The sequence below is a fragment of the Lissotriton vulgaris genome, chromosome 10, assembly GCF_964263255.1.
Source record: "Lissotriton vulgaris chromosome 10, aLisVul1.2, whole genome shotgun sequence".
NCBI classification, from domain to species: domain Eukaryota; kingdom Metazoa; phylum Chordata; class Amphibia; order Caudata; family Salamandridae; genus Lissotriton; species Lissotriton vulgaris.
This window is the reverse complement of record NC_141698.1, coordinates 1066490604-1066506740: the sequence shown is the minus strand read 5'-3', so window position 1 is coordinate 1066506740 and position 16137 is coordinate 1066490604. Positions and strand designations below refer to the sequence as shown.

The window sequence follows — 16137 nt, the reverse complement described above, 5'->3', positions numbered from 1 at the left end:
TGCAAATCAGTCTGTCCCTGGCCCAGTGCATCATGGGAACAGGGCAGACTAAACTACCAAGCCAATTCTTCACCAGAAAGGAGACAAGCTACCGGGGACCGGTTTCTGGCATTTCAGCCTTCTTCGGCCCGGCTTGCTTGAATCCTGATGGAGCAGTGAGAAAGGGACTCATGTCTGAGTATACCCTGCCACACCTATAGTGGCCAAAAACGATTTAGAAAAGGGGGTGGTGATGAACAGAGTGTCTGAGTTAAACAGACCACTCTTACCCAGTCCAAAGATCAGGGCTTGATCCATCACCGTTATTTATCTCACTGCCCCATCCCAGCTCAGAACCTGGCTATATGCAAATCAGTCTGTCCCTGGCCCAGTGCATCATGGGACCAGGGCAGACTAAACTACCAAGCCAATTCTTCACCAGAAAGGAGACAAGCTACCGGGGACCGGTTTCTGGCATTTCAGCCTTCTTCGCCCCGGCTGTAATGCCAGAAACCGGTCCCCGGGAGCTTGTTTCCTTCCCAGTGTAAGAATTGGCTTTTGTAGTTTGGTTTGCCCTGTTCCCATCATGCACTGGGACAGGAACAGACTAATTTGCATACAGCCAGGTTCTGAAACTGGGATGGTGCAGTGAGCTAAAAAACGGTGTTGGATCTAGCCCTGATCTCTTGACTGGGTGAGAGCTTTCTGCTTAATTCAGAGACTCTGTCCCTCACCACCCCTTGTTGTAAAAATTTTTGTCCACCCTAAGCGTGGAAGGGTATTCGCAGATGTGAGACCCTTGCTCATTGCACCATCAGGATTCAAGCAAACCGGGCCGAAGACGGCTGTAATGCCAGAAACCGGTCCCCGGGAGCTTGTTTCCTTCCCAGTGTAAGAATTGGCTTTTGTAGTTTGGTTTGCCCTGTTCCCATCATGCACTGGGACAGGAACAGACTAATTTGCATACAGCCAGGTTCTGAAACTGGGATGGTGCAGTGAGCTAAAAAACGGTGTTGGATCTAGCCCTGATCTCTTGACTGGGTGAGAGCTTTCTGCTTAATTCAGAGACTCTGTCCCTCACCACCCCTTGTTGTAAATATAGCTTGTATATAGGTTAGATGGCCTGATAAATTATGATTTCAAATGCTATGTAAGAATAGGACTAGTACCCCACCATTTTGAGTAATTGGTTCTGTTGAACCTTGGTGAGGACATCCATTTTTTCAGACAAATCCTTTCCTTCACTACCCACTGCCTTATCCCATTTTTGTTTGTCCATTCTTGCGAGTTAGAATTGCTGTATGACAGTTTTCTCAGAACAAATGATGTTTTTTTTATGAGCTTGTATGAGTGGTACCCGTCCAATTTTCCAATTGTCTCCCATTTGTGTTCTCTATTTTTCACACGTTCCTAAATTTTTTAAAAAGATATTTCCCTCCCTCTTTTTTCTAAAAATAGTAAAACTAACTAAAAAATTGTGAATAGCTTTCTTATACTTGCAAAAGGAATTAAAAGGATTAATACAGACACACTGTATGGTGTTTATGTGACAATTGTTTAACTTCATTGTGCATTGAAAGGAGATAAATTTATTCCGCAGTACTGGTATCCTGTTTTGTTAAGACTTAGCATCCTGGAGCATCCAGAACACTTCGACAGAGGAAGTGACGAAGTTGTCACGTGATCCTCTCTATGCCTTGGACCACAGGTAAACTGAACTATAAACAAGACATTCTTCTGTTTGGCACAGGAAAATAAACAAATGTGTTTTGGAGCACTTTTCCTAGAACAGTAGCCCACAGGGATGATTCGTGCACCTAACAAATAATTAAAATGATGATAATATCACAATTTCACATACTCCTCTGTAGCAAAGCAGTGCAGAGAGCCTGATAATGCACCGGATTGTGCCAGTATGCAAATCAAAAGAACAGCAAAGCACAGTGCCATGGGCTCACCTTTCTGCCAAGCTGGTCAGAGCCAGCAGGGCTCCCAACAGTACATTGTTGTCCCTGGCTGCCAGCAGCTTCACCAGAGTCTGGGGAGGAAACATGTTATATTTTAGAATACACGTAAATATATATCACACTCTTTGTGATATCAAATACTTTTATAAGATGTTCATGGTTCGGGCGCACAAGTGTGCGAGTGGGAGGTTTGCTGAGTGGGAGGTGGGTGAGTCAGGCAGTGAGAGAGTGAGTCAGTGGATACATGAGTGAGTGGGTGGGTGAACTGGTAGGTGTGAGTGAGTGAGCACGTGTGAGGAGAAACACGGGTTTGTGGTGAGGCAGTTGTTCGTGTTCATATGAGTGAGTGGGGGTCTGGGTGGGGGGTTTTTGGTGGAGTGACTGAATGAACGAGTAGGTGTCAAGTTACAGTGATACTACACGTCTACAACAGTGCATGAAGCGATTGAGCTCGAAGTGGTGGCAGTATGTATTGATAAGACTGACCGCACACCCTTGGCACAGAAGAAATATAAATAGAATTGTCCACGTTTTCATCAGTATGGCATCAATATTGTGTGAAACGCCTGTGGTTGCAAATGTAAAATAACCCAAGGTCTGCTGAGCTGCTTTGCCTCATGTTGGTAGTAACAGCGTTTCAGTCTCAGTGGCCAGAGGACAAGAGACATCAGACTGAGTTGTTACTGCAGCAAGAACCTCAGATCCAGAGGCTGCCACGTGATAAATGAGTGAGTGCCCTCAGGATAAAGAGGCTCACCCCATCACCGATGACAGCCTCCGTGGAGCCCAGCCGGAGCCTGGCAGAACCAATGAGAGACGGGCAAACATCACCGCTGGCCTTTCTGTTAGTAGAAACTACTGCTGATGATGAAGGAAAAGCAAAAATGAAACACGAGGTCCTTGTCACAGATGCAATGACAGCTCAAAGCAGACCAGCAGAAGGCACGTGAGATCTGCACAAATACTTTAGAGTACAGGAACCTGATGAATAATGTTACGCTATGCTATGATGTTATTCTGTGCTATACTATGTTATGCTATGTTATGTTGTGTTATGTTATGCTATGCTATGATGTTACGCTATGCTATGTTATGCTGTGCATGCTATGTTATGCTGGGCTATACTATGTTATGCATTGTTATGTTATGTTATGTTATGCTATGTTATGCAATACTATGCTATGTTATGTTGTTTATATAATGTATTTCATCGTTCATCGCAGGCTCAAACACACTGACTGAACTGTGCTGGCAGTAACTGCTCCAGTGGGTGGCACCACTGAAAACAGTGGCTGAACAGGGCTTTGGGCCCTGGCACCTATTATTTTACAAATTAAGTGCAGGTTAGAGGTTAATGAGGTGTGCAGTCAACCGAGGTGCAGACCTGAACAAAGGGTTTGCTGAGCAGATCTCATCTCTACCCTTTGTTGTTGTGCTGCCTGCTTCTCTGCTGGTCCCTCAGAATGGCTCTGTATAGCTCTACATGTCCTCTGGCTCTCTAACCTACACCAGATTATAAAAAAGGCTCTCTGGAACACTGGCAGGCCCCAAGGCCCTACAAACATGAGCTGATCCTCTACAGGCTAAATCTCTTTTCTTGGATAGTCTTTGCCTGGTGGAGAACTATTGAATGTATAAAGATTATTCATGTAGTTTACCTCTGAGTTTTTCTGTGTAAAATCTCAAACATTCCATATTAAGATAGCAGCCGTTTTGCTATTGAACCCGGCCATTTTTGTCCTCTGAGCTCTTTCTGATTGGCCCTGGCAGCCCTGAAAGGCATCCTGCATGAGCAGCACATCTCATCTGAGGCCTGCACTAATATGGTCACATCACCCCCATCCTAATGGGCCTCCACGGGCTCCCACTGCCGGCCGGCACCATCTTCAAAACCAGCTGCATCATTTACTGCAGACTCATCACCCCCATCTTGATGGACCTCCACGGGCTCCCACTGCCGGCCGGCACCATCTTCAAAACCAGCTGCATCATTTACTGCAGCCTCATCGCCCCCATCTTGATGGACCTCCACGGGCTCCCACTGCCGGCCGGCACCATCTTCAAAACCAGCTGCATCATTTACTGCAGCCTCATCACCCCCATCTTGATGGACCTCCATGGGCTCCCATTGCCGGTCACAGCATCTCCAAAACTAGCTGCATCATTTACTGCAGACTCATCACCCCCATCCTAATGGACCTCCACGGGCTCCCACTGCCGGCCGGCACCATCTTCAAAACCAGCTGCATCATTTACTGCAGACTCATCACCCCCATCTTGATGGACCTCCATGGGCTCCCACTGCCGGCCGGCACCATCTTCAAAACCAGCTGCATCATTTACTGCAGCCTCATCACCCCCATCTTGATGGACCTCCATGGGCTCCCATTGCCGGTCACAGCATCTCCAAAACTAGCTGCATCATTTACTGCAGACTCATCACCCCCATCCTAATGGACCTCCACGGGCTCCCACTGCCGGCCGGCACCATCTTCAAAACCAGCTGCATCATTTACTGCAGCCTCATCACCCCCATCTTGATGGACCTCCATGGGCTCCCATTGCCGGCCGGCACCATCTTCAAAACCAGCTGCATCATTTACTGCAGCCTCATCACCCCCATCTTGATGGACCTCCATGGGCTCCCATTGCCGGTCACAGCATCTCCAAAACTAGCTGCATCATTTACTGCAGACTCATCACCCCCATCCTAATGGACCTCCACGGGCTCCCACTGCCGGCCGGCACCATCTTCAAAACCAGCTGCATCATTTACTGTAGACTCATCACCCCCATCTTGATGGACCTCCATGGGCTCCCATTGCCGGTCACAGCATCTCCAAAACTAGCTTCATCATTTACAGCAGCCTTATCGTCCACATGCTGACGCACATCCATGTGATCCCACTGCTGGCCTGCAGCAGCTTCAAAACCAGCTGCATCATTTACTGCAGACTCATCACCCCCATCCTAATGGACCTCCACGGGCTCCCACTGCCGGCCGGCACCATCTTCAAAACCAGCTGCATCATTTACTGCAGACTCATCACCCCCATCTTGATGGACCTCCATGGGCTCCCATTGCCGGTCACAGCATCTCCAAAACTAGCTTCATCATTTACAGCAGCCTTATCGTCCACATGCTGACGCACATCCATGTGATCCCACTGCTGGCCTGCAGCAGCTTCAAAACCAGCTGCATCATTTACTGCAGACTCATCACCCCCATCTTGATGGACCTCCATGGGCTCCCACTGCCGGCCGGCACCATCTTCAAAACCAGCTGCATCATTTACTGCAGCCTCATCACCCCCATCTTGATGGACCTCCATGGGCTCCCATTGCCGGTCACAGCATCTCCAAAACTAGCTGCATCATTTACTGCAGACTCATCACCCCCATCCTAATGGACCTCCACGGGCTCCCACTGCCGGCCGGCACCATCTTCAAAACCAGCTGCATCATTTACTGTAGACTCATCACCCCCATCTTGATGGACCTCCATGGGCTCCCATTGCCGGTCACAGCATCTCCAAAACTAGCTTCATCATTTACAGCAGCCTTATCGTCCACATGCTGACGCACATCCATGTGATCCCACTGCTGGCCTGCAGCAGCTTCAAAACCAGCTGCATCATTTACTGCAGACTCATCACCCCCATCCTAATGGACCTCCACGGGCTCCCACTGCCGGCCGGCACCATCTTCAAAACCAGCTGCATCATTTACTGCAGACTCATCACCCCCATCTTGATGGACCTCCATGGGCTCCCATTGCCGGTCACAGCATCTCCAAAACTAGCTTCATCATTTACAGCAGCCTTATCGTCCACATGCTGACGCACATCCATGTGATCCCACTGCTGGCCTGCAGCAGCTTCAAAACCAGCTGCATCATTTACTGCAGACTCATCACCCCCATCTTGATGGACCTCCATGGGCTCCCACTGCCGGCCGGCACCATCTTCAAAACCAGCTGCATCATTTACTGCAGCCTCATCACCCCCATCTTGATGGACCTCCATGGGCTCCCATTGCCGGTCACAGCATCTCCAAAACTAGCTGCATCATTTACTGCAGACTCATCACCCCCATCCTAATGGACCTCCACGGGCTCCCACTGCCGGCCGGCACCATCTTCAAAACCAGCTGCATCATTTACTGCAGACTCATCACCCCCATCTTGATGGACCTCCATGGGCTCCCACTGCCGGTCACAGCATCTCCAAAACCAGCTGCATCAATTACTGCAGACTCATCACCCCCATCCTAATGGACCTCCACGGACTCCCACTGCCGGCCCGCACCATCTTCAAAACAAGCTGCTTCATTTACTGCAGACTCATCACCCCCATCTTGATGGACCTCCATGGGCTCCCATTGCCGGTCACAGCATCTCCAAAACTAGCTTCATCATTTACTGCAGCCTCATCGTCCACATGCTGACGCACATGCATGTGATCCCACTGCTTGCCTGCAATAGCTTCAAAACCAGCTGCATCATTTACTGCAGCCTCATCACCCCCATCATAATGGATCTCCACGGGCTCCCACTGCCGGCCCGCACCATCTTCAAAACCAGCTGCATCATTTACTGCAGCCTCATCACCCCCATCATAATGGATCTCCACGGGCTCCCACTGCCGGCCCGCACCATCTCCAAAACCAGCTGCATCATTTACTGCAGACTCATCACCCCCCATCTTGATGGACCTCCATGGGCTCCCATTGCCGGTCACAGCATCTCCAAAACTAGCTTCATCCTTTACTGCAGCCTCATCGTCCACATGCTGACACACATGCATGTGATCCCACTGCTGGCCTGCAGCAGCTTCAAAATGAGGTGCATCATTTACTGCAGCCTCATCACTCCCATCCTGATGCACCTCCATCGGATCCAATTGCCGGCCCGAAGCATCTTCAAAACCAGCTGCATCATTTACTGCAGCCTCATCACTCCCATCCTGATGCACCTCCATCGGATCCAATTGCCGGCCCGAAGCATCTTCAAAACCAGCTGCATCCTTTACTGCAGCCTCATCACCCCCATCATAATGGATCTCCACGGGCTCCCACTGCCGGCCCGCACCATCTTCAAAACCAGCTGCATCATTTACTGCAGACTCATCACCCCCATCTTGATGGACCTCCATGGGCTCCCATTGCCGGTCACAGCATCTCCAAAACCAGCTGCATCATTTACTGCAGCCTCATCATCCACATGCTGACACACATGCATGTGATCCCACTGCTGGCCTGCAGCAGCTTCAAAATGAGGTGCATCATTTACTGCAGCCTCATCACTCCCATCCTGATGCACCTCCATCGGATCCAATTGCCGGCCCGAAGCATCTTCAAAACCAGCTGCATCATTTACTGCAGCCTCATCACTCCCATCCTGATGCACCCCCATCGGATCCAATTGCCGGCCCGAAGCATCTTCAAAACTAGCTGCAACATTTACTGCAGCCTCATCACTCCCATCCTGATGCACCTCCATCGGATCCAATTGCCGGCCCGAAGCATCTTCAAAACTAGCTGCAACATTTACTGCAGCCTCATCACTCCCATCCTGATGCACCTCCATCGGATCCAATTGCCGGCCCGAAGCATCTTCAAAACTAGCTGCAACATTTACTGCAGCTCCATCATTCCCTTGCAGTCATCATGCTTGTCTCTGACCCTGTATAGCGCTCTGCTGCCTTTTGGCTAAGTTCGCATTATAGAAATACCACATGCATACATACATACATAGATGTATGGGGAGGTCAGATAGTGGATTTGGCTACATTTCCAGCCTCTTAAGTGTGGGTGATAATTTTAACCAGGTATTGGATCCTAGGACAGATCGATGAATTCCTCTAATGTATATGGTCATATGACTGGAGCCAGAACTAAGTTAAAATTTCGCTAAGTAATTGGAATATTTAAAGTAGGTTGGCTTGATCAATACCAGGTGCACTCTCAAATGTTCAAATATAAATGGATAACTCCCAGATTCAAATCCACCTGGAAAACAGTCAAGAGAGGATGGTCAACATTTCTGGGAGTCTTGATTGCACTCAGCACTGCATGAAAGAAATATTCCTCCATTTAACCTCTTTCACGCTCATTACATAAAAATTACTGCTGGAATCGAATTACAGATCCGGTGAGATCAACGCTCTGTCAGGTTCACTCATAATGGAAGTGCACTTGAGCACTGCCGCCAGTGGGATATAAATAAACCTGGAGCGTCCACTGCTGGCGGAAACCAAAGCTTCACGGGTTGGTCATTCTGTTTTACCTATTGTAATACAAGCTCTGAGCTGATCCCAGCAGAGTCGATTTTAAGCATGCGGTGTCACAGCAGAGTGGATTTTAACCACGTGGTATCACAGCAGAGTGGATTTTAAGCGTGTGGTATCCCAGCAGAGTGGATTTTAACCATGTGGAATCTAAGCAGAGTGGATTTTAACCATGTGGAATCCCAGCAGACTGGATTTTAAGCATGTGGTATCCCAGCAGAGTGATTTTTACCATGTGGAATCCCAGCAGAATGGATTTTAAGCATGTGACGTCCCAGCAGAGTGGATTTTAACCACGTGGTATCCCAGCAGAGTGGATTTTAACCATGTGGTGTCCCAGCAGAGTGGATTTTAAGCATGTGGTATCCCAGCGGAGTGGATTTTAATTAACCAAGTCGTATCCCAGCGGAGTGGATTTTAACTGCGTGGTTTCCCAGCAGATTGGATTTTAAGCATGTGGTGTCCCAGCAGAGTGGATTTTAACTTCGTGGTATCCCAGCAGAGTGGATTTTAACAATGTGGTGTTCCAACAGAGTGGATTTTAAACGCATGGTATCCCAGTAGAGTGCATTTTAACCACATGGTATCCAAACAGAGTATATTTTAAGCGCGTGGTAAACCAGCAGAGTGGATGTTAATCATGTGGTATCCCAACAGAGTGGATTTCAACCATGTGGTATCCCAGCAGAGTGGATTTCAACCATGTGGTATCCCAACAGAGTGGATTTCAACCATGTGGTATCCCAGCAGAGTGGATTTTAACCAAGTGGTATCCCAGCAGAGTGTATTTTACCCAAGTGGTATCCCAGCAGAGTGGATTTTAACCAAGTGGTATCCCAGCAGAGTGTATTTTACCCAAGTGGTATCCCAGCAGAGTGTATTTTACCCAAGTGGTATCCCAGCGGAGTGGATTTTAAACAATGTGGAAGCCCAGCAGAATGGATTTTAAGCATGTGGTGTCCCAGCAGAGTGAATTTTAACCACGTGGTATCCCAGCAGAGTGGATTTTAACCATGTGGTGTCCCAGCAGAGTGGATTTTAACCGCGTGGTGTCCCAGCAGAGTGGATTTTAACCATGTGGTATCCCACCAGAGTGGATTTTAACCATGTGGTATCCCACCAGAGTGGATTTTAACCAAGTGGTATCCCTGCAGAGTGGATTTTAAGCATGTGGTATCCCAGTAGAGTGGATTTTAACCAAGTGGTATCCCAGCGGAGTGGATTTTAACCAAGTGGTATCCCAGCGGAGTGGATTTTAATTAACCAAGTTGTATCCCAGCGGAGTGGATTTTAACTGCGTGGTTTCCCAGCAGATTGGATTTTAAGCATGTAGTGTCCCAGCAGAGTGGATTTTAACTTCGTGGTATCCCAGCAGAGTGGATTTTAACAATGTGGTGTTCCAGCAGAGTGGATTTTAAACACATGGTATCCCAGTAGAGTGCATTTTAACCACATGGTATCCAAACAGAGTATATTTTAAGCGTGTGGTAAACCAGCAGAGTGGATGTTAATCATGTGGTATCCCAACAGAGTGGATTTCAACCATGTGGTATCCCAGCAGAGTGGATTTCAACCATGTGGTATCCCAGCAGAGTGTATTTTAACCAAGTGGTATCCCAGCAGAGTGTATTTTACCCAAGTGGTATCCCAGCAGAGTGGATTTTAACCAAGTGGTATCCCAGCAGAGTGTATTTTACCCAAGTGGTATCCCAGCAGAGTGTATTTTACCCAAGTGGTATCCCAGCGGAGTGGATTTTAAACAATGTGGAAGCCCAGCAGAATGGATTTTAAGCATGTGGTGTCCCAGCAGAGTGAATTTTAACCACGTGGTATCCCAGCAGAGTGGATTTTAACCATGTGGTGTCCCAGCAGAGTGGATTTTAACCGCGTGGTGTCCCAGCAGAGTGGATTTTAACCATGTGGTATCCCACCAGAGTGGATTTTAACCAAGTGGTATCCCTGCAGAGTGGATTTTAAGCATGTGGTATCCCAGTAGAGTGGATTTTAACCAAGTGGTATCCCAGCGGAGTGGATTTTAACCAAGTGGTATCCCAGCGGAGTGGATTTTAACCAAGTGGTATCCCAGCGGAGTGGATTTTAACCAAGTGGTATCCCAGCGGAGTGGATTTTAACTGCGTGGTGTCCCAGCAGATTGGTTTTTAAGCATGTGGTGTCCCAGCAGAGTGGATTTTAACTTCGTGGTATCCCAGCAGAGTGGATTTTAACGATGTGGTGTTCCAGCAGAGTGGATTTTAAACGCATGGTATCCCAGTAGAGTGCATTTTAACCACATGGTATCCAAACAGAGTATATTTTAAGCGCGTGGTAAACCAGCAGAGTGGATGTTAATCATGTGGTATCCCAACAGAGTGGATTTCAACCATGTGGTATCCCAGCAGAGTGGATTTTAACCAAGTGGTATCCCAGCAGAGTGTATTTTACCCAAGTGGTATCCCAGCAGAGTGGATTTTAACCAAGTGGTATCCCAGCAGAGTGTATTTTACCCAAGTGGTATCCCAGCGGAGTGGATTTTAACTGCGTGTTGTCCCAGCAGAATGGATTTTAACCATGTGGTATCCCAGCAGAGTGGATTTTAACTTCGTGGTATCCCAACAGAGTGGATTTTAACGATGTGGTGTTCCAGTAGAGTGGATTTTAACCACAGGGTATCCAAACAGAGTATATTTTAAGTGTGTGGTAAACCAGCAGAGTGGATTTTAAACAAGTGGTATCCCAGCAGAGTATATTTTAAGAGCGTGGTATCCCAGCAGAGTATATTTTAAGAGTGTGGTATCCCAGCAGAGTGGATTTCAACCACATGTTATCCCAGCAGAGTATATTTTAAGCGCATAGTATCCCAGCAGAGTGGATTTTAATCATGTGGTATCCCAGCAGAGTGGATTTTAAATAAGTGGTATCCCAGCAGAGTATATTTTAAGAGTGTGGTATCCCAGCAGAGTGGATTTTAAATAAGTGGTATCCCAGCAGAGTATATTTTAAGAGCGTGGTATCCCAGCAGAGTGGATTTTAAATAAGTGGTATCCCAGCAGAGTATATTTTAAGAGTGTGGTATCCCAGCAGAGTGGATTTCAACCACATGGTATCCCAGCAGAGTATATTTTAAGCGCATAGTATCCCAGCAGAGTGGATTTTAAACGCGTGGTATCCCGGCAGAGTGGATTTTAAGCAAGTGGTATCCCAGAGGAGTGGATTTTAAGCATGTGGTATCCCAGCAGAGTGGATTTTAAGCCTGTGGTATCCCAGCAGAGTGGATTTTAAGTGCATAGTATCCCAGCAGAGTGGATTTTAAGAATGTGGTATCCCAGCAGAGTGTATTTTAAGCGCATAGTATCCCAGCAGAGTGGATTTTAAGCATGTGGTATCCCAGCAGAGTGGATTTCAACCATGTGGTATCCCAGCAGAGTGGATTTCAACCATGTGGTATCCCAGCAGAGTGGATTTCAACCATGTGGTATCCCAGCAGAGTGGATTTCAACCATGTGGTATCCCAGCAGAGTGGATTTCAACCATGTGGTATCCCAGCAGAGTGGATTTCAACCATGTGGTATCCCAGCAGAGTGGATTTTAAGCAAGTGGTATCCCAACAAAGTGGATTTTAAGCATGTGGTATCCCAGTTGAGTGGACTTTAAGCATGTGGTGTCCCAGCACAGTGGATTTTACAACTTGGCGGTATGTCCTCCTTCTGTGATGGACGACACTTAGCCTCTGGAGTAGGTACCAATTACCACCAGTGATATTACTGCCACACGCAGACTAATGAGGCCCCTGAACTGAAGCACTACTTCGACTCTCCTTTGTGCACACCATCACACTTTACATTAGAAGTCTTATACATACTATACATTACCAGCCACAAAGGCATGCACCTAGTAATGTTGCAGTTAACCTACCTTGTGCGCCCCACTTGCAATAACCCACTCTCTTTGGTCTTTAACAGCAGACAGCTTTTGGAAGATATCTGCAAAGCAATAGAAGCAAATTAGGTATTTGTCAATAAAGTAATACAATCATGCAATGAGAACACTCTCTAGAGACATATCTGCCAGTGTCTTAAATAGCATTAATTAGGAAGGAACAAACATCATTTCGCTGTGGTGCACGTTTACATCTGAGGCACCATTTCCAAATTCCTCGGCCTGTTAGGACTGTATCCTTCAGCCTATCAAATTATGAAAAAAGATCTGATAAAATAATATTGTGTTACAAACTGTAATTAGTGATGCCTTTTGTAATATTAATTCTTGAGGCTTGCATTAGAAACTGTAACTAATAATGCCTGTTGTAAATTCATTGGCTGGTGTTCTTCTGGGGCTGGTGTGCTATGGGATATATATGGGCCCGAACAGTCGTGCAGTGTCTGTATTTACAATGACCTCCGTTCTGGGGCTGGCTGCAGCGAGCACAGGCTTGTAAGATGCTGCTACCTCCCTGAGTGCGTGCAAGGAGACAGTCTCCTCTAATGCATGCACGTACTTTCTCCCAACTGTCGGGGGCAATGTAAGTAAAATTGCACCTCTGACTCCTTGAGGCATACGAGGATGATCCTTTATCACACCCACGGCCCTCAGAAGCTAACTCGCTGCTGAAGGACTAAGATAAACTACAGAAAGGAAACATGTCTTACACCCACAACCCCTCAGAAGCTACCTCACCACTGAAGAACTAGAGAAAAGTGAAGGTACAGAAACTACAGAAAGTAAACATGTTTTACACCCAAAACCCATCAGAAGCTACCTCGCTGCTGAAGGACTGGATGAAAGTGAAGGCGCAGAAACTACAGAAAGTAAACCTGCCTCACACCCATAACCCATCAGAAGCTACCTCGCTGCTGAAGGACTGGATGAAAGTGAAGGCGCAGAAACTACAGAAAGTAAACCTGCCTCACACCCATAACCCATCAGAAGCTACCTCGCTGCTGAAGGATTGCTACATGAACTACAGAAGTAAACAGGTCTTACACCCATAACCCCTCAGAAGCTACCTCGCCGCTGAAGGACTGGAGGAAAGCGAAGGTACAGAAACAACAGTAACTAAATTTGTCTTACACAAATACTCCTCAGAAGCAACCTCGCTGCTGAAGAACTGGTACATAAACTACAGAAAGTAAACAGGTCTTACACCCATAACCCCTCAGAAGCTACCTCGCTTCTGAAGGACTGGAGGAAAATGAAGGTGCAGAAACTACAGAAAGTAAACTTGTCTTACACCCATAACCCCATAGAAGCTACCTCGCTGCTGAAGGACTGGAGGAAAGCTTAGGTGCAGAAACTACATAAAGTAAACATGCCTCACACCCATAACCCCTCAGAAGCTACCTCGCTTCTGAAGGACTGGAGGAAAATGAAGGTGCAGAAACTACAGAAAGTAAACTTGTCTTACACCCATAACCCCATAGAAGCTACCTCGCTGCTGAAGGACTGGAGGAAAGCTTAGGCGCAGAAACTACATAAAGTAAACATGCCTCACGCCCATAACCCTTCAGAAGCTACCTCACTGCTGAAGGACTAGAGGAAAGTGAAGGCGCAGAAACAACATAAAGTAAACATGTCTTACACCCATAACCCCTCAGAGGCTACCTCACTGTTGAAGGACTGGAGGAAAGCGGAGGCTCAGAAACTACAGAAAGTAAACATGTCTCACATCCATAACCCTAGTGCAAATACTTAAGGCAACAAAAGATACCAACATCACATAATTTTAATAATGTATACAGAAAACTATAAATAAAAGTAGAACCATAGTATCTATTTTTTTATATAATGTAAAAAATATATTTTTATTGATAATCAATTAGATACTGAAAAATTAATTTAATGCTAAAACAATACTTCATTTTTACTGATTCATTCGTATCTTCATTCATACACTATACAAACAACGCACAATAAAAATAAAAACATTTTTTAACAGGTACAATGATAATAATTAATAAATACTTTTCATAATAATAGTCATTGAGAGACAATGTGGCACAATGATAATAGACTGTTTTGTTTGTTCTATGCGTGTTTCGACACCAGATAGTGCCTTCGTCAGGAAATGAAGCCACAATGGATCAAAGCTGAATTCTTATTTCTCTCAAAAGGATGATCAGATTGTATCTTTAACCGCTGTTAGCTATAAAGCATTCACTGCATCTGGCCAAGAATGAGGATAAACTTAAATGATAAACCTCCAATTGAAAATGGTTATGTCCATGACATCACAGTCCCAGGGTTTTAAAATGCTGGAGTACAAATCAATATGGATCGTTCTTTTTATTTAAATTCTGATACATGTGGCTGTTGACCAGATGATATATTTGTGTATGAATGTCAGTTTGCCCGATTGGAGATGCCTCCGAACACCAAGATAACGGCGAGTTTATCCTCATTCTTGGCCAGATGCAGTGAATGCTTTACAGCTCACAGCGGATAAAGATACAATCTGATCATCCTTTTGAGACAAATAAGAATTCAACTTTGAACCATTGTGGCTTAATTTCCTGACGAAGGCACTATCTGGTGCCGAAACACGCGTAGAACAAACAAAAACAGTCTATTATCATTGTGCCACATTGTCTCTCAATGACTATGATTATGAAAAGTAGTTATTAGGTATTAACACTGTCCCTGTCAAAAAAACTGTGATTTTTATTGTGCGTTGTTTGTACATTGTATGAATGAAGATATGAATAAATCAGTGTAAATGAGGTATTGGTTTAGTATTACATGAATTCTTCAGTATCTAATTGATTATCAATAAAAATATATTTTTTACATTATATGAAAAAACAGATATTCTGGTTCTCCTTTTGTTTACAATTTTGTGTATATAGTATTGAAATTATGTGATGTTGGTATCTTTTGTTGCCTTAAGTATTTACACTGGATTTATTTACCCTGCCTTAAGGAACTGTACCCTATTAGCAGGGGGCCTTTGTCTTTACAATATATTTACATCCATAATCCCTCAGAAGCTACCTCGCCGTTAAAGGAAAGTGAAGGTACATAAACAACAGAAAGTAAACCTGTCTTACACCCATAACGCCCGAGAAGCTACCTCTCTGCTGAAGGACTGTAACATAAACTACAGAAAGTAAACAGGTCTTACACCCATAACCCCATAGAAGCTACCTCGCTGCTGAAGGTCTAACATAAACTACAGAAAGTAAACAGGTCTTACACCCATAACCCCTCAGAAGCTACCTCGCCGCTGAAGGACTGGAGGAAAGCGAAGGTACAGAAACAACAGTAACTAAATTTGTCTTACACAAATACTCCTCAGAAGCAACCTCGCTGCTGAAGAACTGGTACATAAACTACAGAAAGTAAACAGGTCTTACACCCATAACCCCTCAGAAGCTACCTCGCTTCTGAAGGACTGGAGGAAAATGAAGGTGCAGAAACTACAGAAAGTAAACTTGTCTTACACCCATAACCCCATAGAAGCTACCTCGCTGCTGAAGGACTGGAGGAAAGCTTAGGTGCAGAAACTACATAAAGTAAACATGCCTCACACCCATAACCCCTCAGAAGCTACCTCGCTTCTGAAGGACTGGAGGAAAATGAAGGTGCAGAAACTACAGAAAGTAAACTTGTCTTACACCCATAACCCCATAGAAGCTACCTCGCTGCTGAAGGACTGGAGGAAAGCTTAGGCGCAGAAACTACATAAAGTAAACATGCCTCACGCCCATAACCCTTCAGAAGCTACCTCACTGCTGAAGGACTAGAGGAAAGCGAAGGCGCAGAAACAACATAAAGTAAACATGTCTTACACCCATAACCCCTCAGAGGCTACCTCACTGTTGAAGGACTGGAGGAAAGCGGAGGCTCAGAAACTACAGAAAGTAAACATGTCTCACATCCATAACCCTAGTGCAAATACTTAAGGCAACAAA

At 45.9% G+C, this 16137-nt stretch overlaps 1 protein-coding gene across 1 annotated transcript in view; it reads right to left on the bottom strand.

Moving 5' to 3' along the window:
* Positions 1–16137, bottom strand: part of NEK10 (NIMA related kinase 10) — a 1232468-nt gene that overhangs the window by 907388 nt on the left and 308943 nt on the right. Inside the window, exons 9-10 of the mRNA XM_086942130.1 lie at positions 12146–12213; positions 1938–2017 (exon numbers count right to left, since the gene is read on the bottom strand). Of these exons, the coding sequence (XP_086798256.1) occupies positions 1938–2017; positions 12146–12213 (148 nt within the window). The remainder of the gene's footprint in view (positions 1–1937; positions 2018–12145; positions 12214–16137) is intronic.